Below are 25,301 nucleotides of genomic sequence, written 5' to 3' on the forward strand. Positions count from 1 at the left end.
TCCATCCATTAAAAAATTCAGAAACAATAAACAACTACTCAACAAGAAATACTCAAAACCATCCAGGAGAAGTGCTGGATGGATGAGATGCTCTCTCCAGCACAGCCCTGTGCCAATATGCCTCTATGTGCTGTGATGAGGTTTCAAGTAAACAGACTGGGTAGATAAAATTAAATGTGATGTGATGACCTGACAGCCAGTGCTGAAGAGTCTTTCGGGAGCATCTCGATCCATATGCCAGTCAAGAAATTGAAAAGTCTGCAATCAAGGCTCATTCTGGTTAAGTGCCTGGTGGCATACGTGTAGACATCTGTTTACAGTGTGTCATTTTTGGTAGCTTCATAACTTCTCAAGACCCTAATTGCTTGACTTTGTACTGCAGAGCTGCTCGTTAAATCAGATCTGCCTATCTGCAGCTTAGAGAAGTTTGGTAAAAGTGTTAAAAGCTACATTAAAAGTATGGGGCCAAACCCAATTTCCCAATCCACTGCGGAGCTCACACTGAGCTCCGTGGATATTCAGCTTTGTGCAATACAGATAATCCTGCATACAGCCTATTTTTCAGGCTTAATGGTGTTTAAGTTCTGCCTAGGGCTGGTGTCACAGGTAAATTTGCCCTGTGTGCCTCTGTGTACAGAAAAATTGCCCATGCAGTCAACTGAATGCAGCCTGTTAAGTTAGGGTTGAAAAAGTAGGCCTCCAGTCCCTGGAAGTAAGCTGCTTGAGAACTCATATTCCTGTGCCACCTACTTCCGGTTAGGTATGAAATACAAAGTCACCAATTCTACTCTTTCTGACTCAGAAGAAGCAAGGATATACAGAAGCTTACAAAAATATTGATTAACCATCTTTTAAAACCCACAGTCACTGTGGATTCTGTTTCTGGTGGAGGCTTGAGTCAAACCTTGCTTTCTTTGAATTGTTACATCCATCCCTATTGCCAATGCATAAGCACTTAAAAGTCCGGTTGAACTGTCATCAATGCCAAGACTGCAACAACGGGAGGCTCTTGGCTTAGCAACTGTAACTAGAAGAGAAAGAAAAGGATGGTCCAGAGGTCACTGCTCCAGTTTGGAGCCAAAGAGACCAGGTACAATTTTCTCCTTGGCCACAGACTCTGGGTGCAAGCTGTTTAGTCAATCTGTGACTCCAGTCTTCACATATATAAAAAGTGGAAGTAATTTTGCCCACTTCCCCATTCCAGGAGGTTATGAGAGTACAGACATTAAAGACTGAGAGGATCTGAGAGACTACATCCACAGGAGATGTATACGTAAGTAAAGATGTCTAGATAAATAGTTTGAACCATCTTCTTCTTATGTAGGATCTCCATTACTGGATGCCTACAACCACAGATACCCATCCTACTTGGTCCTCAGGTAGTCTTCCCATGACCGAGTATTCATTTTGTTCTGCCCATGGTTTCACATAATCCACCCACTTCTTTCTACATCATCGTGTCCTGCTGTTAACTTTGCCTTCAAGGGTCCCCCAAAATGCATCACTAGCTGAACCCCTCAGAAGCACCAGGAGACACCCAGCTGCAACCTGACTACGTTCTGCCTTTGGGTATGTGTACATAACTAACTCACTTGGAGACTTGTTCTAGCTTAATTTAGCTTGCCTGCCAACCCAGGGCTGTGAAGACACATTAGCATGGATTTTTGAATGTTAGGAGCCACATAACGAACTCTCCAAGGACCTTGGATACCTACTGTGGTTGCCTACATGTGCTACTAGGAAACAGTTATCGATCTGGTTCCTGTCTCATGAACACAAGGTGAAAATGAGTTAAGTTCACTCAAAAAGGGGCAGGAATGGTAAACACAATGTTTTCCACATTTTGACCCAAAAGATGATGGCTGACATGGTAATGCGGGATACTTGCGCTAGGACATTAAAGTGAGTCAAAGAGCACTTCTATGAAGATTCAGTGACATGAGGGAGAAAGAGCTTGCAAACAGGGAGACAGTCACCTTAGCTCTAAGATGCGCAAACACACTTGTTCAAACCTATTGTAGCTACAAGATGGTGCCCTATTAAGCAAAAGCTGCTATCCAGACCTTAGGCTAGGGATCTTCTCATGCCACTTGCCTTTGCTTTGCTCTCTTAAATCTTAAGTGAACTCATTTTCCTTAAGAAATTGTTCGATTCTGGCTGTTGGAGAATCATGAAAGGCTGCTCTTGGGAAACTACTTTCTGATTTCGGGCCATAGGTGGAAATGGATGCTAGGTTACTGCAACGCTTAATCTCCAGTATCAGAAAGATGGTTCAGTTCCAGAAAGGTGCTCATGCAGGTAGCAAGGTGCCTAAAAACCCTTGTTCCTGAGAAGTGGAGTAGAGTGGGTCACCAACCACAGCACTGTCCCTGTTTCCATTTTATCTTCCACCAGGTTGCTCAATGATACGATTGGTCTTTGTGCCTACAAGAGACAACTGAGCTCAGGGGCTCATTGTATAGTGCTGTGCCCTAAAGGGCCCATTATATAAACAGACGAGACAGACAAAGTTGGGGGGAGGAAAAGAAAGTTTTAATGTTCCTCAAAGTTGGCATTATCCCATTTAAGTCTGATATCTATTGATATAACAAAAGGAACAGGAGCCTGGATTGAAACATATATATATATATATATATGTTTTTAATTGTGGTTTTGTTTTTTTTTTAATAAACTGTACAAGGGATAGGTTTGGAGCAGACTGGTAAGCAAAAATAAGTAACGAATTAACTTCCACTAATAGCAAAGCTTGTTAAACTCCCTGTCCTAAATAACCCTGGTACTATCAGGGCAAATGACTGGAACAAATGGAACAGGACACAGGAAGGGTTCGCCACCCAGCTTCACATTCAATGACACTTCAATGACTCCAGGGTAAATATGCAATAAGTCGACTAAAGTCAATAGCCTCAGTCCAAGCTGATGATATAATATGCCCTCAAATGAACACAGGGAGACACCTTTCTTTGCAAGCAATGCAACTAAGCACAAAAGAGCTCTCCATTTGAAAGCTATGCCAGTGAGAGAGTTCTTCCTCTGCGAAAAACTCTCTTGATTTTGGAAATGCTGCATCTGATGTTTGAAAAGGGAGAGGCAAACAGTACTTGCTCTGGGAGCCCCTGTTTTATAAAAAACTTGGCTATGTGTTTGGAGAACAGAGAAACAGCTGGGAGAGGTGTACAAAATACCTGCCAAGATGCTGCCTGAGAAGGGCCAAGGCAGGGAAAGAAGTAGACATGGGTTGGCACAGGCCTGTGATTGCAGGGCAGCGCTTTGCTTGCTTCCACCACGATGGGGCCAGATGGCTGTCTAGCAGAGCAATAGATTTTCATTGGCTAGAAGGACTGTCATTCCCAAAGACAAGGGATTGGATGCTGGTAATTTGAATGTCTTGCTGGGATCTTGCTGGGATCCTATTACCCTATGACCCCAGCTGACTTCCTGCCCCTTGGGCAGGGGGCTGGACTCGATGATCTTCCGAGGTCCCTTCCAGCCCTAATGTCTATGAATCTATGAAACGGAGGGGAGGGTTATCATGTCAAAACCCAGAGGGGAGAATGGCTGGGTATCACTGGGCCAGTTGGCTAGTCCCAGAGACAGGACAGGACAAGATGTTGCTGCTGGAGAGTGGTTTGTGTGCGGAGGAGGCAACATGAGCATTAGTGACTGTAGCAGCAGGGTTGATTTTTACCCTGCAGGAGATGGAGCGGTTGGTCAGGGCCTGCCAGAATGGTTAATCGGGTCAGAAAGCAGGAATCTCTATATCCCCAATGCTGGAAAATGAAGACATTGCATTACTCCTAGAGAATATGCAGGGGCAACTCCCATAGGTGTCTCCTTCTGGCCTTGCTATATAAATAAGAGCATTGCTATGTTGCCAAGAGCAATGTCCAATCCTGGGACCTTCCTACATCACAAAAGAGGCTGATGCTGGCTGGATGTGTGAGATTGGATCTGGGATCCCCAGTCCTACCCCAAAACTGACAGTAGAGACTACCATAATTAAACTACATGGCTGCTGGGAAGGAAGGAGCATTTGCAGGAGCAAGGCAGTAGCAGCATCTGGGAGTAACAAGAGGCGGGATGAACTATTTAACGTGGCACATTTTCAAAGTGAACAGACTATGATCCAAGGCTGCGTGCGCAGGAGAGATCAGAGGTTTGTGGCAAACATCGCCATCTCCACTTCAGCTTTCAGCTTCAAAAATATAACAAATCATCCTGAAAAAGGACCAAAGGAAAAATCACTTTTCATCTAACAAGCTGCGCAGAGGACAGGCTGGCGCCCAGCCAAGAGCTTTCATCATTTTCAGCTGCCATCCATATTGCATGAGACCCGCTGCAGACAGCGACGAGGAGTTCATTGGCACCTAGCAGTGGCTGCATCGAACATGAAAAGGCCGAGGTGCAGATTAGATCAGAGGAGCGCCAGAGCTTGAAAGCAACAAGCGCTCTATCCGTCACGCTTGTGTCATTGCTGATAGTGGCCTTGGCAGGCAAAGGGAGGGATAATTTCTTGGATGCATTTTCACATGCATTTTTAAGGCACTCAGTACCATGCTATCCGGACATGCCTGAGGCCATAAAGTCTTTGCAACGTGACATTATTAGTCCCCAGCTGTCACAGAAAGAAAAGCCAGGCTGACAGAATAGATGGCAATTCAGCGGGGCACTAATGATATTTAGAAAGGGCTAAGGCTTGTCTACAGGAGGAAGCTGACCAGAACAACTGCTACTGAACAAAGGACTTAGCAACAGCTATTCCAGGAAAAAACAGTTCCTTGGGTGGATGTTGTTTTTTCAGAAACAAAAGCCGTCTCATACCAGAACAGCTCCTGCGGCTTGGAAGAACCTAATCATTCTGGAATAAAAAAGACGTTGACCCTGATGTAGTAGTGTTTCTATCTGGAGAGCTAGTCCAGGCAACCTCCTAGTATAGATAAGCCCTTGGATGTCTATACGGAGACATATAGAGCCCTGAGATGTAATATAAATCTACTTTCTGTTCTACCGACGTCATTAATACTGCTCGTGTGCACAGAGAAATACAAACTCTTATGCAGTACGAACTTGATCACACTTATACCGAAGCATTGCATTTGATGATATTTTCTCTCACTGTTTAGATGTGGAAGGGGCTAATAAAGCAAAGAAGCACAGTAAGAAAGCTGCCACAGAGATACTAGTCAGCATATGCAAAACTGAAAACAGCCTTTTTTTTTTTATACCTGGCTATTATTGGCAAGGATTAGATCAGTCTGATGAGGCACTGAGATTTAAATTGTCTCAGATGTACGGCAGCCTTTCAAAGCCTAAGACTACTGAACTAAAAAACAAGCTTTATAAATAATGTTTTTCTGAGATATGGATTTAAACAATTGACCGTGAGAGCTGCGGGAAGAGCTCCTGGTTAGAAGACGTATTCTTAAGGAGATGTCAAAAAATGAATTGCACATGTATGTTATGGCATGAGATGGCTCCTTGTGTAATTTCGAATGTGGCTGGAATAAAATCTGTTGCCTTGTGGTATACAAGAACATCCTGTCTCATATCTATATCTAGTTCTCATATAGCCCTTTTCATTGGCAGATCTCAAAGTTATATCTCAAAGTATAAAAATATCCTGTCCTATATATACAATGCCTTCTTATAGCTTATAATATATAATTATCTGTGTGTGTGTGTGTGTGTGTATACTATATATAGCCTTAGGCTTTCAAAATACACACACACACACAATCACACGTACATAATAATGTGTTATAATCTGATATCTATCTATATCCTTCCTTTCCCTCACAAATGTATCTCCGTCAAGCTATATAGGATAAACTCCGGTCTTGGATGTATAAATGAGGTTGCCCTTGATCTCTAGTCCAGAAAAGCTTTGCACTCATGTATCCAAAGCAGAATCTGATCTACCCACAATATGTGAGGGGGTCAGGGCACTTTGTAAGGCTTACTGCTGCTACTTTGGGAAGAGCAATGTGTTTCTAAGTGATGACAAGCATCTAACTTCTGAGTACGTGAGCAGGGTAATAAAGTTGGTATCCTGAAAGGCAGGAGGTTCCAGAGATACCTCCAGTGAAGGGTCCCTGGGTTAGGATTTACCTGCTTTATTTTCCAATAGATACCACATCATTTTCAGTGGCTCTTCTCTTCTCTGCTCAACCCAGTTCAGGCCAGGAACCTCACTTGGGGCTTCCACATCCCGGGCAAGTGTCCTTGCAGTGTCAGCGGCTACAGCTACACCGTCTTTGCCACAGCTCTCCAGCCTCCTGCCCAACCTGCTCCCACTCATATGTACTAAACCTGGAAATGTGGTGGTGAAACCATTTTGGGGATGGTCCCTGTGGCCACTCTTGAGAGTCTTTAGAGCAACTGTGATGGGAGCTCCTGGACTGGTTTCCCTGCTACATTGCCAGGTTTGGCAGGTGTGTGTGAGAGAGGGTTGGCAGACTGTGCCCCAGACTGTATCCCTTGTTCCTTATATCCATAATCGTGCGGTGGACAAAAGACTTGCTGTATAGCTCATGGGCTGCAACATGAAGGAGACCCAGGTCCAAGTCTCTGCTCCAATGACTTCTCTAGTTAAACCAAGTGGAAGAGCACTAACAGGAGAGAATGAGAGACCTATCCCAGAAAGATCCAGTATCACAGGGATCAGGACACTTAACTGAGAAACAGAATACCCCAATTCCTGTTCTTGCCTACCATCCTCTCACATCCCAGGTAAGTGACTTAATCATCAAGCTATTACTTTTAAGTAAACCATATCATACCTTTACACGCCGATTCACCCATCAGCTCTGCCTGCCCCGTTCCAGAGTCACTAGTTTCCAGGCAGCTCCTCGTTTTCACACAGTCCTCGAGAAACAACTGTACTCGTCTTGTATTTTGTGACTGCAAAGTATTGCACGGGCATGCTGGAATAGCCAGCGTACAGAGAAGATCCCAGGAAGAGAGATCTGTGTTGATCTGTATTTACATGTAGTTTTCAGCCAGCTCTGAACCCTGGAAACCTGCATTTGTTTGCCTTGGCAGTGCCAATCACTGCACTTCTTGGGTTCGTCTCACACTGTTTTAAAGATAATAATTAAAGTAGCGTGGGCAAAGAAAAAGGATTGCCTAGCATAGGAGGAAAGTACAAATTACCAGGGATGAGCTGACTCAAACAGAATTAAGTAAATTAATGGAATAGAGGAGAATCAGCACTTAAAGGTGGATTTACAAAGAAGGCCATCAAGAGGATTTGTGATGCTATCTGAAAGACTTTGTGTTCATAAAGCACTGAATGGATTACACTCTGCCATATAATAAATGTCATTCTTTTTTGTCTGCGACATTCATTTAACAGATCAAGTGTAATTCAATTCAAGTTGCTAGCAGAGGTCAAAACAATTCTTTGATTTACCAAAGGAGAAAAAGCACAAATGAATGGCAAACGGACAGGAACAGGGGTGTCTGACAAGAGATGACCTATGATAAGCTTGCCATCGCAAAAGCAGCAAGTCCTAAACAGTTTGATGACTGAGGTCTTGCCACCGCTCACATGGCATATCACATCCGATAGGCTGGCATCTGATGTCTTTGGAGGCTTGCTGCACCCCTACTAGGAAGAACGGAGCTTTGCCCTTCAGGAGACCTGGGTGCTGTACTTGGCTTTCTCTCTTCTGGCTATACAACCTGGAACCAATCACTACTCCCTGTGCCTCGGTCTTCCCACCTGTAAAAATGGGATAGCAATACTTCCTTCCCTTGTGACTTGACAAAGGCTATTTTGTGCCTGGACGTTTGTCTAACATCCCTCTCAACTATACTTTTGGTCCATAGTTTCATAGTAGGGACCATAGGAGGGACCTGAACAGATCATCTAGCCTGACCCCCTGCCAATAAGAGATATAACCAGGAAACCCCTTGCTTCTCATATTTTCTAGATCCCTGTGGCTACTAGAACATTCCTTGTGGTGCACTTTTAGATCTGCCAATGGAAAAGACTGTATGAAAGCAAAATGTGCTGTTATAAAGTATGCTCTATTATGTCTGAGTAACGCCATCAGAACCACTCAGGGCCGACAGCTATTGCATTTCTGGTTTGCATCTAGGTCGGCTTGGTGGCTTGGAGCTGCAAGTGGGCAGGAAAGGATTTTCCCATCGTGAAAAACGTTGGGATGTCAAATTATCTTCCTTTTGAGAAATGGGATGAAACCAAGGCTAAGGTTTTGAACAGCACTCACCTGCGATGCAGGACACCCAGGTTTAAACTTCCCATTCTGCCTTTCTTCTATGTGCCAAGTAAGTGACCATCAAATTAGAGGTGGGTCTCTCTCAGTCTCTCCAGTCAGAGCTTTTCCCCATTGAATAAATGAATATACTTAGAGCAGTCGTGTGAAATGTGCCTTATTAACCAGAGGGCTATACTGCAAGTCCCTTTCTTACCTGAATATAAAGTGATTTATGCAATGTAGAGCAGCACCAGCATGAGAGAGACATTCACTGTGGATAAATCTCTTGGTCTGAAATGTGGGAAATCCAGCCTGAAATCCCTGGTCTGAATCAGGCAGAGCTGGAGAGCTGAACCCAGGTCTTTAACATGCTTGCTTCAACCCACCAGTCTGTAACTCTTCTAGAGTCTCTCTAGAAAAAGTGTTAAGGTTGGAGCAGCTTACTTACATTTATATCCTCCCAGACTTACGCACGGGTAACAATTTGAACATAACAGCTGCTGCCTTTTTGACATATTCTCCTTTGACACTGGCTCCATATAGATGTGTCTCTCTCTCTGGCCAGAAATCCTATCCCATATCTGATAAATCTTTTCTGCAAAAAACTGGTACAGTCCAGTGAAAAAATGTTCCCTTGGATGAACTGGCATGTCCTGTTAAAAAAACCCCATTCCATCAAAAATTTACCTTGCAGCCATATTAGGAGTTGGTTGTCTCAGAGCAAATTCTGCATTTATCACGTAGTGATTATCTATCTCAGTCTATCTTATGTCTGATAAAGAAACAAGATGACCGGGCAAGGACCTTAATATGGATGTAATATGTTTGGGACAAGCACAGAACATTAAACCATGTCCATCTACCAAGATATAGAGTTGCACATAGCATAAGCTGTGCTGGTTTTCTAGGGGCCGCATCAACTCTAGCATAAACCCATTTGAAGTTACAGGGGGATGTATTTGGCTCATGGTTTAGGAAGAGGCCTTGGACCACTGCTATAGTAAGGACGTGTCACTGTACATGAGATGCTGCTCCCACCATAAGAAAGCTAAAATCCTGCCAAATTAGCCAGCTGAAACAAGCCACAAAGAGGAGTAGCTCCTGCCTAAACCCACAGGGTGGAAAATTATTAGGGTAATGCAAAACAATGGGAACATACTGCATTGCTGAATGAGAGTCCAAGCTGTTTAATGAAATCAGTGGTCCCATCTCTATGTCCAGAATATTGCTGCAGTGGATAAATAAAGTCCTCGGAGAACTTCCTCTGTGCATTAGCAACGTAAAGCCGGAACAACATGGTCCTGCACAACCCCTATTACAAGCCCTGGGGTAGGGCACGGGTCAGAGTGCTGCACTGAGCTGCTCTAATTTACAGTTGGAGTCGCTCCAAATGCATAATGCTACATGAATGGGCAGCAGAAAATGGCTGTTGAAAATACATAAGGAGATGCACAGTGGAAAAAATAATCTGAGCAATTTAGATTAACTGGTGGGCTCTGCATTGACTAAGATAATTGGGAAGAAGACCTGAGTGTCATTGTAGGACACTGGAAACTAACCTCTTCTCCAAGCTCAGGGGCAGTCAGAAGAGAAATGTGAATGGCAGAACATACACATAGTGAGATATGAAATTGTACTGAAAATGCCATATGCTACCTATAAAGCGAACATATGCTCTGACTGAGAACGCCACGATCAATTCTCATCATGAGTCTTAAAAATGATAAAAGTAGAAGGAGCAGGGGTCCAGAGATAAGTGATAAAAAGTATTAATGGTATGGAAAAATGCACAAGAGAGCATAAAAAGACTGCAACTAGATGTCTTAAAGAAGTAGCATGGAGGCATCTGAGGCAGGCCAGAGAAAGTAAAATGGGTTCTCCTAAAACCACATAGGGGACCATCAAGTAAAACTGTTAGAAGGACACGCTTTGATATACAGCAAAAAATAACCCATGAAACTCATTGATATTGAGGCTAAGAACTTAGTCGGATTCAATAAGGTTTACGCATTAATACAGATGATTAAGAGGTCCCCAGAGTAAACAGAACAAGAAGAAAAGAAGAAAGGAGAGAAACCTTCAAACTTCAGGATATAAATCAAACGGACTACCAAAAGTTAGAAGAAACTTCCTATATGGGCAGTTAACTCCACAACTAACCATTATAGGTTTTTCTCCTTCCCTCTCACCATCATCATCTGAAGTATCAGGTGCTGGCCAGTTAGGTAGATAGCACGCTGGTCAAGGACGTCAACAAGAACAATTCAGGAGAATAGCAGCTACATCACAATAAGTCACATGCTGTGTCTGCTACAGGAGTGCCTCACACAAAGGAATGCTCTTTAAGTGAAGAAGTGCATACGTTAGTCTCAAAATTAATGTGAAACTTCAAAGGCTCATTGAAATGATGAACAGAAACATCGTATCACCTGAAGCTGCTTCTGCCTTATTTTCAGCTTTGCTTGATCCAGGTTCTGTGGGCAAAGCCTACGTGTGCAGTGGGCTGTGACGTTCACATGCACGTTAATGGAGTACCAAGAGTACCAAAGGTGACGGGACTACAACGCAGCACAAATGCATTTCATTTCCCTAAAATTAGTCACTCAAGCAGCTCACACTTGACGCTAATTAATTGCAATGACAGCATAGGATGCTACTTACCTCACCATTCAGGAAGCAGTAAAATACTGACACAAAGAAACCCTGGAAAGAATTGAAAGGAATCATTATTAGATCGCTATTTTGTCAAAGAAGGTGAAGCAGGCAGAAGAGGGAGGTTAAATTGGCTGGGGGGGGGTGTTATACTGTCACCATAGCTTAACGTGGAAACAAATGCGTTGCTCATCTGTGTTTCCTATGATTCTTGTTGGAGGAAGACTCCAGTGGTGTGTTAGATTACCGTGAAGTCTGATTCCACGTTAAGCAGTGCGTTCTGGCATAAATTTATAATTTCTTCATCTGAGTAGGAGATCCAAAGACATAGCTAGGGCTGGATTTGCCCTGCTCACTCCTGTTTAGTGGCAGTTCAGTCTACCTGAATGTGGTGTTTTATGCACTGGTCTAATGAGTGAAGGTGATCCACTATCAGCTGTAACAATGGCAATGTGTTCTAGATAGCTACTATATGAATATATGGGGTAACATCCTGCCCACAATGCAGCTGAGTGCATCTTTCTTTGACATCAATGGAGTGAGGATTTCACCCCCGGGTTGTAGAGCACTGGTGGCCAACCTGTGGTACAAGTGGCACAAGTGGCATGGGCAGCCTCTGTGTGTGGCACATGGGACACCGTAGAGGGAACAGGCAGCACAGCAGCTGGTACAGGATGTAGAAAGCAGAGCAAGGGGTTGGGCAGAGAAGAGCATCTGTTAGCCCTTGGCAAAGGCGTGCAGCTAATGTGTGGCATGCCTCCCCCAAAAGTTGGCCCCCTGTTATAGAGCTGTAGGTTTGGAATGGGGGGAATTACAGATAGGGGACATGTATTACAGCATCCTGCCATCCGCTTCACAGGATACACTCTCCTGCTGAATGCTATGGCAGATAATATGTGTTACCTGGAGGAGGTTTTAAAATATTGCCCACCGCCCCAGCTTCTGTTATTTCCAGGTCACTTGTATATTGGTATCACTTAAGAGACCTGGTCATGGACTACTCCGCTATGTAGACGCACAGCACAAAAGAAACTCTTAAAGAGCTATGCCCATTGCTCTCTTGATAAAGGCTTTGTGGGCCAGAGCTGTCCTTTTAATACAAGTTGCCTAGCAGGGAGCCTATTGTGATCACAAAGAAAATGCTAAGCTCAAGTGATCACCGGACAAGAAACGCACACCAATTGAAGCCATTGGCTTCAGTGGGAAAGGAATCAGGCCATAACTCTGTAAATGGTTGGAGAAATGATATTCTTGATTGCAGTGGCTTGGCTGACTTTGTTTTACTTTCAGCAGTGGGCTGTAATCATTGCTACAGCAACAGACCTATTTCTCAGATGCTCTTGCTGCCATACAACGTTGTGGTATTAACAATGTAATAAACTGTTTCTTCCATGGGCAATGAGTCTGAGCAGATAAAATATGTAATTTATTTTACACAATGAAAATTGTAGCCTGTTTCATTGTTTAGGAACAAACTCCTCTTCTTTTTATGGTTTAAAAGGGTCATTTCTCTTCTTTGCTTTTGTACTGCTATTACTGTTATGCTTTGGGTTTCAAATGCTAATATGAAATAATAATTAGAAATAATTATCTATGTCAAAAGCTTTTAGAACCTGCAATCAAAGACTCTGCCAGACAGAAACAGTTCCAAATCACCGCTACGGGTATCCACATTGTTACTGTAGACCGGGGTGGGCAATTATTTTGAGCGGAGGACCGCTTACTGAGTTTTGGCAAGCCATCGAGGGCTGCATGGCAGGTACCCAGGGGCAGATAAATATTAATTTTCTAATTTGTTTAGCGGCCCAGAGGGCAGGATAGAATAGCCTGGCGGGCCGCATCCAGCCCACGGGCCGCATTTTGCCCACCCCTGGTCTAGGCCGTATCCCTGCTTCAGGGACTGCTCCTGTGGAAGTCAATGGCAAAACAGAGGCCAACTTAAATGGCACTTACATACCAATTTGGGTAGACTGTCAAGTCCACGCCTACCTTTAAATACATGCACAGCCACACATAGGGGCATAAAGTGAGTGTCCCTGGGTGGCGGGGCCAACGATGAGTCTGTAGGCTAGGTCTTGAAAGCTGGGACCTCTTCTGCCCACTGCCCATACAAAGCTGATCCCGTTACTTCAAAGTCACATCAACACTCCTGTGGAGTTCAGGGAAAGGAAGATATGGTCTTCTACTTCACTCAATATTGAGCTTTGGAGTGGCACAAAGTCCAGTGTGAACCAGAGCTCACATCGTTGCAGGAAAGCCTGGGTAGGATGCTAGTTGGTACAGCCAAGATCTCAGTCAAGTGAACTCAAACCTACCTCAGAGTGGATCTCCATCATACACGACACACTATAGGTAACCATTAGGTTATTTTAAACAAGCAAGCCCCAAAAGAAAATTTGCACTGAGGTGTCATCGTAGACACCGTGCGAACACAGAACAAGGTTCCTGTCCCAAAAAGAAAAATCGGACTCTTCCAACTAGTATTTCTAATGAGGGTTTGCTTGCCTTAAGTTTCACAACCAATAGCACGGAGGATCCCTTTACCAGTGCCCAGTACTTGCTATTAACCTTATCTCCTACCTGAAAGGACTGCAAGAAGGAATTGAAGTAGATGAAGACAATCTGGGAAATGTCATCTTCACCTGGGTTGACGAAGAAAAGCATATAGGTAATGCCTAGAAGAGGCAGGAGGACTAACGTAGCCTTCACTGCCTTCCTGTGGGGAGGAAGCAGAGAGGGAAAAGTTAATTAGAGAGGTAAAACAGATTGCCTGATTTTTTTCCTGGGAGAACCACTCACCACCAGGGATTTACACTGAGGAGTGTGGGCTTATGAGCAACATGAAGGGGAGCAATTCCTCAGACCTCTATGGATGTGGGTCTGGCTGATATGAGACTGGTATCACGCCTGGTATCCTCAGGTTGATGCAAGACTGGTATCTTGCCTGGTTTATCCCGTCTCAGTTGGCACTCTTCCCCACCTTGTTCTTACATTGCTCTTTGTGAACCCTCAACCCTGCCTCCAAGTCATTGGCCCTTCCATCATCACCCCCAGGCAATTCTGTGCCTGCCCCACAGATATGCTTGCAAAGCTATCACTTCTGCTATTTTCTTGGGGAAAAAAAAGAGTGGCCTGGGAAAGAAGACCAATTAAGATTTTTGGCAGCTTGAAAGTGTCTTGCTTCCAGACAAAACTCCTGGCGGCTGTGGAAAACCCTCATTGATCTCACACGCATCGGCTTCTCAGTGCTGGAAGATGAAGTGAAATGGGGACCGGACAAGTGCCTGCTGCTCTACAGCATGCCCCATGTCTGCTATATTTCCTATCTATACTCTGTAACTACAACAAGGATCAGTACTGTTAGTTATCAAAGATGAGTCGGGACATTTCTCTCTGGATGCAAACTATAAAAAAAGCTCAGATGTGCTGTGGGGAGGAATGACTTGGATCTGGTTCCATCATTTCAGTGTATATAGGTTGTGGAGAGTTTCCCAGGTAGTCTGAAACCTGGCTAGAAACTATGGTTGTGATACTTAATGGAGCTGCTCCTAACTCCTGAAATGTTTGCTGGTAGTAAAATATGATAGGAGCAAACGGCACTAAGTCTATTATAGTGACTTTTCACTATGATTAATAGGGGTCTACTTAAATCGCGGTTTTGTGGATTTTGTGGAAACTACAAAATTGGGGATTGTCTGTGAAATCAACACCAAAGAAAATGTAATAAGAATAAAATGCTGGCTTCCCAATGGGAGCCAGTAATCCTCACTGCCACTTGGGCCCAGCCTTGCAGCCAACCTGGGAGAGGAAGGCACTAACTGGCAAGGCGGCCCTCATCCCCTGCCCTCCCAGGACCTCTCCACCAATCAGCACTAAGGAGCAGGGCCACACAAATGGCAGCCAGCAGTCAAAATGGTGGCTGCCACCTCATCTCTCCTCCCCGCTTGGCCTCTACTCCAATCGGTGCCAAGGGACACGGCCACATGCAGGGTAGCCAGCAGTCAAGATGGAGGCTGCCCCATTGTCCCTCCTCCCACCTGGGCACCTCTCGGCCAATCAGTGCTAAGGGGTGGAGCTGCCAAAACACATCTGCAAAATGCCCGTGGAATTTGCTCTTTATGCCACAACCACCTGTAAAAAATGGTAAGTTTAACTGTGATTTAAGTAGACCCCTAATGATGACTGTTTTTGCTCGTCTGTTAATGGAATCAGAAGAGAAACTGATATATGATTATAACATTATGGGGCATTAAAGGGTGTAAATGTAACGGCCAATTTGGATCTGTACAATTAATACAGATTGCAAAATAGTGGGTGCATCTACACGTGTGCATTTACTGTGCAGTAACCAAAATTACTGTGCAGTATGGGTTTGCATCTACATGTGCATGCCTATGCTGCACAGTAAACATGGTGACTTATGCCAACTTGAGCATAAATTTGGTACTTGCATCATGATGGTATCAAATTTATGCCTGATTAGTTACTGCACAGTAACGCACGTGTAGATGCCTTATTACACAGTAACACTGTGTGTGTGTGGACTGACTTGGGACTAACTTTAGCACACAGTGTTAATGTGCTTTAATGCCTGCATGTGCAAATGCCGGCCTATTCCCTCTTATTGCACAGTAAATTTAAGCCAGTGTAGATGCATGTGTAGATATACCCAGTATGTATGGGGGATTCTTCCTATCAAAAGACAGGAGTAAGACAGGAATAAGATCCTGAATTTAAATAATGCTATTTGTGACTGTTGGCCTCATCTTTGGATTAGAGTACTGACTGATTTGGAGGCTGTAAACCAAATACAAATGCCAGGTTAATTTTTATTGGGAGTATAGCCTGCATATTCAGTATACCTGGAAAGGAAGTTCTGGGTAGAGTATGTGTCATGGACCATAAATGGCAAAATTCAAACATGGTATAAGCAGTCAAACTTGAAAGACAATTCAGCTGCATTCAGTTATGTTATCATGGGTATCCATCACCCTGAATATCTGAGTGCCTCATGATCATTTTGTTTCACAACAGCCATATGAGGCAAGAAACTGGCATTAGTCCCAAAAACAGAAGGGAGGGACAAAGGCACAGAGGGGATGAAGCCTAGAGTTGCAAAGGGCTTAACTACTAAGGGGCAGGTCCTATCCTATGTATCACACAACCACAGAAAAGTACAGCTAGAGGGGACTCCAGAGGTGCAGTCCAACCCGCTGAATGAGACAGGATCATCTCTATCCAAACCATCCTATTCAAATTGATTTACCACAACTACACAGGCAGGCCTGATACAGCCATAAGATATAACACCCCAGCGTGCCATACATAAAGCAGGGGGACCATGCCGGCCAATGTCCTGCTATGGTCAAGGGTGGTGTAGCATACCACCCATTACCTTAGCCTGAAGACTAGAAACAGTGAGGAGGAGGAGGAGGAGGAGGAGGAGGAGAAACCTACCCATTTTTGTGATAATCTTTTTTAAGGGATTTGAGCAGGGTGGAATCTCTCCGAATCTTTCTGAATCTCTCTGAATCGACTTGGAGAGATTAACGGGTCCTCTGTTAAGTGCCTAAATCTACTCAGGTGCCTAATAGGTGGGGGAACATCTGGCTCCTAATGCAGGCCGTAAGCATCTAAATCCTGCCTCCGTCCAAAATGGAGCCCCTGTCTAGATGCTGTGTAACTCCAGAAGAAGCAGGGGGGCAGGGGGCAGAGGTCAAGTGTGGAGGGCCCCTCTCCACTGCCTGCCCCCACCTCCTCCTGCCTGCCCCCACCTCTTGCCCTCTACTGTCTGCTCTCCTAATGCCTCCCCTCCTACTGCCTGCCCCCCTGCCCCTGCCTTCCCTGCTGCAGCAGTTGGGGGATGAATTTAAGATGCCCCTCCAATAATTAGATGCCATACAGAGAAAATTAGAACAAATTAATACATTTTCCGTTTAAACAATCTAATTATTGGGGTGGGTCATCTTAAACTCCAGGCCGTCTTGGATTCAGGTAAATGTGGTAACTCTGCACCCGATCTAAATGGAACCTAACAATGTGTGGGTTCAGCTCCCTAGCAGCCGCTATCCAGTTATTGCAAAGAAAGATCATTTTCTCTTCATTCTGCCTTTCAAAAACAAGATACATATCTTATTCTGGGGCGTGTTGCATACAAGGAAATGCAGCATCATTTTCCATTATCTGTATGGCAGTAGAGCATGTAAGATGCCCAGTCTTGAACCAGAATTTCCTTGCATTAGGTGCTGTACAAGCACAATCAGAAAAAGACAGCTCTTGTCCTCAAAGGTCTAAGGATAATATTCCAGGTGGGAGTGGACAAGCCAGCAGGGAGAAGAAGGAAACAATACTGGGGATGGGATAAGCAGTGGCCTCAACACACTCGCCTCCTGATCTCACATCATCAACCACCTTTACAGCTGTTAGGTTGCATGAAACTTAAGCACCCAAGATGGATACTTTTCCTATAAGAGGCTTCATTTCTCAATGAATGTGTGGAGGGGAGTTGGAGCAGCATCCTCAGACCCCACAGCTTAAACGGATATCATGCTCTACTGAGAGAAGTGAAAGGAAAAGCATGAGCCCTCCTGACGCAAAAGCCATGCTACTTGAGGAAAGCTTCCTTAGGAGTGAATAGAGAGCCCATGTAAGGGCTTCTGGGTTCAGCCCTTAGTGTGTTGAGATTTCAGTCATATGAGGGATTTGGGAAGTCTTTGTGGTGCACTCCTTGACAGCCCTGTTCCTTTCAGAATATGGGAGACCTCTATAAACACAGAAAGGCACCAATCCATACTCTATTGCCCATTCCTTCAAGATGCTGGCATCAATGATCATGGAGCATCTTGGAAGGTCATCGTATCTGGCAAAAGTCAGGTCTCACTTTGTATGATCAGTTATTTGTGGGCACAAACACCCATGTGTCTGTGCCCTGGCCAACTGGATTAGTGGGCACAAACACGTGGCCCAATCCTGTTGACCTCAATTTTTTTCTGACTCTGCCGAGGCCTGAGAAACGTGGACTACAAACCTTAGTTCATGCCTTCAGGTCAGCTATTTGGAAGTGCAAATAGCAATACTGGCACCTAGAATAGGTGACTAACAATTAGGCATGGGCTGTGCACTCCTGGACTGATCAGCCAATTCAGCTACATGAATACAGTCAAACCTGGATATTTTACCAGGTTCAATTCCTTACCCCACCCCTGCAAAGATGAGATTTTTCAAAGCATCTAGGTCTATACACCCACAGAAAACAGCTGGATGGGACTGTCAGATTCTCCAGCTGCTCGCTGTGGCTTTTATCACAAAGGGCAAAGCTTCTGTGATGACCTGCCTGGGACCACTGCTAAACTCCAGCTGAGTGAAGAAGTGGTGTTCTTTGAAGTAAAAGGTGGTACAGTCATCCACCCTGGCTATCTTCAAAAATGTCTTAACGCCCATCTTGCTGGGATCATTTGATCCAGCAGTCTTTCTTGCAAACATGCAGGGGGGGCTGGACCCAATGATCTGTAACATCCCTTCCAGCCCCTAACAACTATGAAACTATGAGACTATGAAAATAGCTGTGTGGCTTGTTCTTAATTCAGCAACTTGCTATGAGTTAAATGGACTGTGAGCAATCCCAATAGAAACGGTCCAGATTCTACTTATTGGTATAACAAATTACAGTCAATTTTATGGCTATTTTCATACATGTTGAAATGCATAAATTTTCAGTTCCCACTAACCCTTGTATTTTAACTTAGGGGGAAAAGTCACCTTCCTGATGTATGACATTATACATGGGGCCAATCTAGCTAACAACACCAGGCTATTCTTTTAAAGTTGCACTTTTGCACATCACAATTTAGGTTCGTGCAAACCTTGAGGGGTGCAAATGGGTAAAGAATTGCACCGCGTACAAAATCCTAGTTGCATTTGACTGAGCATATGCATGCGTATTGTGTATGCAGGTGCATTTTTGCAGATAAATTTTAATCACAATCTACCAGGGGAGGACGAAAGGGGAATAATATCAACAACAACAACAACACTAATAATAATACCTAGCAAGCCAAATGAGCACAAGGAAGGGTACTTGCTAAGACCAGGTGAATAAACCTACACTACAAAGCCAGGATAATATCAGGGCAATGTCTGGATTTGTAACCCTCCCATCCCAAACCATCGATATGGTGTAAAGGAAATCAGGACACTTCTAAGAATGGCTTGGAAAAGCACTGGCCAGCTTACCTGTATTGTATCGTTTCTGAAGTGGTTGAGGCTCTTAGTTTTGTCATTAAAATCCTAACTATGTTAAATAGAAATACAAAATTTATCTGGAAAAGAAGAAGAAGAAAAAAATGCATAAGGTAATACTGACTGAAAAGAGCAGATGCATTCAGAAGGCACATGAGTAGCCATACACAGCGATTCTGATCCCACCGACGTCAATCTCTCAGCCATTGCCTTTAAGGGAGCCAGGGGCTTACCCATAATACCAGCATCTGTGGGATTTGGTCACTCTTAGGGATTGCTAGAAACTGCCATCTGAAAGGAAGGCTATGAGCACAGCTGTCTTGCACTGTTTTCCTTCTGATGCTGGCTTGGTCCAGACCTCTGGGCCATGGTAGAAGTGATGCTTTATTTTAAACAACCCCTGGTATGGGGGTAGCCTGCCCCTTTGAAGATCAGGAGTTCCATGCATTGCCCTGGGATTAGTTGGGCACCTATCCCGCTCTTCATTTCCCAAATTTTTTAGGAACCAGAAGCATGCTGGCACTCCGCACCTACATGAAGGACAGTTCCACAGTGAGCCTACATTGGATACATCAGAGAAAAAGGTTCATTTTAAACAGCAAAAAACCTTCCCAAGATATGACCCCTTTATAATGACCCAATTTGAAAGCTTTTAGCCAGACAGAGCCTTTGATTTTGGTTTCACACAAGCCCTGCGCTCGGGTGCCTCTGTTGACTTCAAAGGATTTACACTGTGTTGATGGTAGCTGTTAATCATTGTCTATTTGTGCTGAGGGCCCACGGACAGCCTCAGCTGCAGATCAGGTCCCCACTATGCAAAGTGCTATATGAACTGAGAAGGAAAAGCCCCCTCTGCTTCAAAGAGTTTGCAACGTAAGCACAAGATGAGAGGCAAGGGATGAACAGACACACAGACCGAACAGGACAAAAAACCAGCATGTCAATTTTGGTCAGCTTGAGAGAGAGAGTGGTCTCAGCCCTCTAGTTACCTAAGCACTGCAATGGGTTTTTTGGCACCACTGGGGAGTTTTATGAAGAAGACAGCGGAGAAGCTTTGTGGACACTTACACCTCTATTAACATCGGTGGGAGCTGCAGCTGCACCTTGCACCTCTGAAAATCAGACTGCTACTTATTACAGCATGTCTTTAGGCACCTAAATATGGATTTTAGGTGTCTAACTCCAGCAACCACAGCAGCACACGCTGGCCTAAAGGACTGCCTCAGGGACATACAATAAATTCAGAGGCAGAAGTGGGCTGTGACAGGCATAACTCAGCAGCTGCGTACCCTGGGCAGTGGTGGCACAGAAGGCAGCAGCAACAGCCAGGCCAGTAGCATGGCAGCTGCTATATTTCTGCCCCCTGTAAGTCAGCACCTAGACCTGGTGCCCCAAAGGGACCCAAAGTCCAAAAGGACTGAGAACCACTGCTATAGGCAATGATTTCATGGGGCTCTGAATATGCCAGTGCAAGCAGTGAGGATCATTATGTAGTCATTAGTATGTAGTCAAACAAATAGTAGCAAAACTCTGGCTCTTAACTGGGGAAGAGCATCTTGGTGACTCAGTCTTTGCCTTTCTACTGAAGGGGGATATTTCCCAGTTGGAAAATGTTTGTTTTTTCCCCCTAAGGAATTATGTGGCCATGAATACCAGGAATTTAAGTCTTAAGTCAAACAAGTGACTTCATCTTCCCCACCAGGTGGAAAGCCGCTTTCCCCTCCTAATATTAAAGTGAGATTTAGTTAATCTGTTTTCTTTAGGTGTGCACACAATAGAGAGAGAGAGAGAGAGAGAGGCAGGCCGCAGCATGATCAAGGAGCAGAACGGTGCTATTTTTATTTGTTTGTTATGCTACCCAAAGGCCCTGCTCTGCTAACATTATCCTGCGGAAAATGTCATGTATTAATTCCTACAGTAGCATTTTGCTGTCTTACATAACAATCATTTAATGCACATGATTCATGAGGTTGCCTGCCTTCCCAATGCCTGCTACAACTGTCTCCAGCACAATTTGTTATGAAGAGTGTCACAGTCAGCCGAGGGGGATTATGTGACGGATGTCAAGAGGCTGTATTCAAGGAGATATGCCAGCCAGCACGGGAAAAAGGAACGTGTTTCAAGAGCACCTTTTGAACCAGCCATTCAACTAGGCCACTCTTAAGGAACTGGAAATAAATCTGATATACTTCATTCATGGCTGAGAGACCCCAAGTCTGCAGTGTGTCACCTGAGATAACTAGAAGATTTATTTCTTATGTGTAACATAGGTAGATCTTGGAAGCCCTGGGTAGACTCCCAAGGGAGACTCAGCTACTATGATGGTGGGTCCTCCAGAGAGCCCTGGGATAGATCAATAGGTTAAAAGCTACTGTATTCATGTATGAATTGAATCCTTATCTGCTTCTTCTGGCTTGCTTTCTGGAGCCTACTTCTTCTGCTCACCCCAGCCTTGCAGCCCAATTTTCCTCCTTAGCCATAGGTGTCTCCTACAAGGGGTGAGAGGTCTCTCCTACAAGGGGTCTCTCCTACCAGGGAAGCTCAGGTGGGCAATTAACTAGCAGATGATATACACGTCAAACTAATTAGAGCAAATCTTAATTCTCCCAGGTGACATTTTTTAACTGGGCTGGTAATTAACCAAAGAGGCTGATTAACAAATTAGGTGGGACACTCTCTGTTACCTAGAGTCTTTCAATGAAGATGGGCTGTCTTGCAAAAAGATACGCTCTAGTTCCACCACAAATGACCAGGTTTGGGGCAGGAATTAGTGCGCGAAATCCTCTGGTAGGAGGTCAGCCTACATAAGAAATAACACTAGATCCCAGAGCTGTACTGTATCTTACTACAGGAGATTTCAAAGTGCTTTACAACTGTGGTTCTTGGTCTTTTTTGTGCAAGGATCCAGTTGTAAACACCGATGGCCGGTCCTGACCCATTTAATAGCTTAAGTAGGAAGCAGCCCCCTGGCCTTGCTGGTGCCCCTCACTCCCAGCTCACCCTTAGCTCTGTTGGTGCTCCTCACTCCTGACCCACTGCCCCCTGCCCCCACCCACCCAAGGTGTGGGGCAAGGGATGGGTGTATGGGGTGGCGGCATGTGCCCCCTCCATACTTGTGCACCCACAGCAGGCATGGGGCTGCAGCATGGGCAGCAATCACCTCCATGGCCCAGCAGACAGGACCCAGCACAGGAGGGCAGAGCAGGGCAGCGAGACTCATTGTTGCTGCTACTGCGGAGACCCCTGCGCCAGCTGTGCCGCCAGCAGCACAAGGAGTAACAGATAGGGGAGCACGCTGCCCTCACCTCCTCCTGCTGCCAGCCACTCGAATGCTGGGATGTGGCTCTACCCTGCTGTCACGGCCCGGCCACCGCCACTGCACCTCTTGGGCTGCCACCCACATCCCCTCCAAGGTAGAGCTGTGGCCTGTGGGGAGTGGCAACAGCAACTGGGCCATAGTGGTGGGGTAGAGGGTGAGCAGCTGGCAGCGGGAGAAGAAAAGCGCAGCACCTCCCTCCCCAGTCCATTACTTCTCGTGATGCTGGCAGTGCGGCTGGTGCAGGGGTCCCAGCGGTGGTGGCAGCAATAAGTCTCACCACCCTGCTCTGCCCTCTCATGCTGGGTCCCACCTGCTGGGCTGCAGAGGTGGATCCTGCCCATGCCAGTCTGGCCAGGTTGCAACTCTGTGTTCACTGTGTGCACACAAATCTGGGGGGCACGTGCCCCCCCATGTCCCTTGAGGCATCACCAGTGCTTCCCCCACCCCACAACATGTCATCTCTGCTCACCCCCCACCACAGAATTACCTGCAGGGAGTTGTGGGAGCTGCTCAGCATGCTGCCTGGCTGCCGTACGCATGTGTGCCCGCGCACATGCACATGGCACCTCCTGCCTGATAGCCCTCCTCCCACTCCCCCCAGCCCCAAGCAGGCCCTTGCAGGCTGGAGTACTGCCTGCCTGCAAGGAGCAACCCATGGTTTCCCACATTTTTTTCCTTTAAAGGAGGATCTGTTTTGAAAGTTTGTCTCCATGACCCTTTCATATGATCCTGTGACCCACTTTTGGGTCACGACCCACAGGTTACGAAATGCTGCTTTACAGTGCCAGTCAGCACCATTACTCCTATTTTACTCAGACCCCACTTAAAGTGGTTTGTCCAAAGTTACCAGCAGGAGAGGAGCAGGGCTGGGAGTAGAAGTCCAGTCTTCTGCAGTCTCTTGTGCTCCAGAAAATGATCATGTCAGGCCCACTGGACTTAAAAAAACCCCACCATCAGGATTTCCATCATAATCCAAAATAAATCACTTCCTGGCACTAAACACCAGGAGAATATATTTAGTGTCACCAGACTGGCTCATTGCTTTGAAGCCTGCTGGGCAATTACTTGGTGTTCCTTTAAAAAAGGAACATTGCTCTTGTGAGCAGGATCACATGCAGGTCTTCAGGAGAACAGATAATGAATTCAAAGCCTCTTGGGAAATAGTATAGGCATAAAAAATTCTCCTCCTCCCAGGACTAGATCTTCCTGTTGTAACACACACTCTTAACACTGTGAACACTTGACTCAATGCCGTTTTTTAACAGGTTACCCCAAAGGCCTTAGAGCTGATTTTCACAAGTGATTTAGGCACTGCAAGCCCTTTTTTAAGGTACTTAGGTATTCACTGTTGCAAGGACTGAGACCAACGTCTTCTAAGGGGTTTAGAGGGCTGATGACTATTTATTTCAGTGGGAAGACACCACTGGAGCTACTTAGACATCAGAAATAAAAAATGGGCGCTTTACTTTAAGCTTGGCGTGCCCCCATGCCAAGCATAGCATATGAGGCATCACTTTAGTTGGATCCAGCTCGCCCAACATCTGTATAGATGGAGCGCTTCAGTCGGGCTTTTTGGTGTTTCTGTCAAATAGCTCATTCAATTAACTTTAGATAAAAGCACCAAAAAGCATCCATACAGACACTGCGGAGCTGGGTCGAACTAATGTGCTTCATTTTTCAGTAAAGCACTATTTTATGGAGGGGATTTTTTCATGTGTGTCAGCAGCCGTTGATAGATATTAGCCACCTAAAAAACTTTGAGGATCTGGGTATGAGTGACCCAGCCACATCCCATTTTCAAAAGGGATCTAGGCACTTAAAATCCCAATTCTACTGCCTTTCAGTGATGCACAGCTTGGGACCCACCAAAATTGTAGCAAGACAAAGGGATTTTCACAGCCTGTTCTCAACGTGCAGAGCCAATTTTGCAGGCATTTCACAATGGCCCCACCCCTCTGCACTGATTGGCAGAGAGGCCCTGTCCCTCAGCTCTAATTGGTGGAGAGGCCCAGCAGGGGGAGGGGAAGAGTGGGCAGTCGCCATCTTGTCTGCTGCCCTTCATGCCACCCTGCCAACTGGTGTCTCCCCCCCCAGCAGCGAGGACAGCTGGCTCCCACTAGGAAGCCAGCATTTTATTTTTATTACCTTTTTTTCTTGTTGATTTTGCAAAGTTCACGGATTTTGTGGACAAGCCCAGATTTCACGGTTTCCGTGAAATCCGCTAAACTGCAAATTAAGTAGGTCCCTATACATAGCCTCTGAAATCAAGCCTGAAAACATGATTTAAGTGCCTAAGTAAATTAAGTACTTTAGAAGATTTGACCTTTAGGACTTAGCTCTCACACCTATCGGACATGTATCAAACCTGTACTAGAAAAGCGGATTCTCACAATCCCAGCTGACTGTGGAAACCATTATTCTCCACGGACTTCTCTGTCCTTGGTCAGGAGAGCGGGAAGTTTAGTTCACCCACGTAAAAACTGTGCAATGTTTGAAAGATCTGACACTTATTGCTGATAGGAAATACCATATTTACTCACATGCCACGTGCATCTTTTCCCCCAAAATCAGCCCTCAAAAATGGGAGTGCATGTCTGAAGTGGGGAAGATGATTCTTCTTCACTAGAATAGGAGCCTTGAGTCCAGAATAAAATATTTCTACAGTGCACCTTCCAAAAACAAGGGGCATGTCTTACTTAGGGGGATGTGGTATGTGAGAAAAAACAATGTTTTCATTTGTGGTTTCTATCCAGGGGGAAAACCATTGATACTTCTCTTCCCCTCCCTGATGGAAAACATCAGAAGAAAAGGGAGAGGTGCATCATCAGTAGATGGCTTTATACCAGTTGGTACATCATATGATTGCCCTT

The 25,301-nt window shown here is 45.1% G+C and overlaps 1 protein-coding gene across 2 annotated transcripts in view; it reads right to left on the reverse strand.

Moving 5' to 3' along the window:
* The window catches only part of CRHR2 (corticotropin releasing hormone receptor 2), a 239,659-nt gene that overhangs the window by 13,309 nt on the left and 201,049 nt on the right, over nt 1–25,301 (reverse strand). For both annotated transcript variants that reach the window (XM_059729225.1, XM_014608972.3), the window contains 3 exons: nt 19,107–19,192; nt 13,455–13,590; nt 10,884–10,925 (listed from right to left, as the gene is read on the reverse strand). In XM_059729225.1, coding sequence (XP_059585208.1) covers nt 10,884–10,925; nt 13,455–13,590; nt 19,107–19,192 — 264 coding nt within the window. The remainder of the gene's footprint in view (nt 1–10,883; nt 10,926–13,454; nt 13,591–19,106; nt 19,193–25,301) is intronic.

The sequence above is a fragment of the Alligator mississippiensis genome, chromosome 5 (assembly GCF_030867095.1).
Source record: "Alligator mississippiensis isolate rAllMis1 chromosome 5, rAllMis1, whole genome shotgun sequence".
NCBI classification, from domain to species: Eukaryota; Metazoa; Chordata; order Crocodylia; family Alligatoridae; genus Alligator; species Alligator mississippiensis.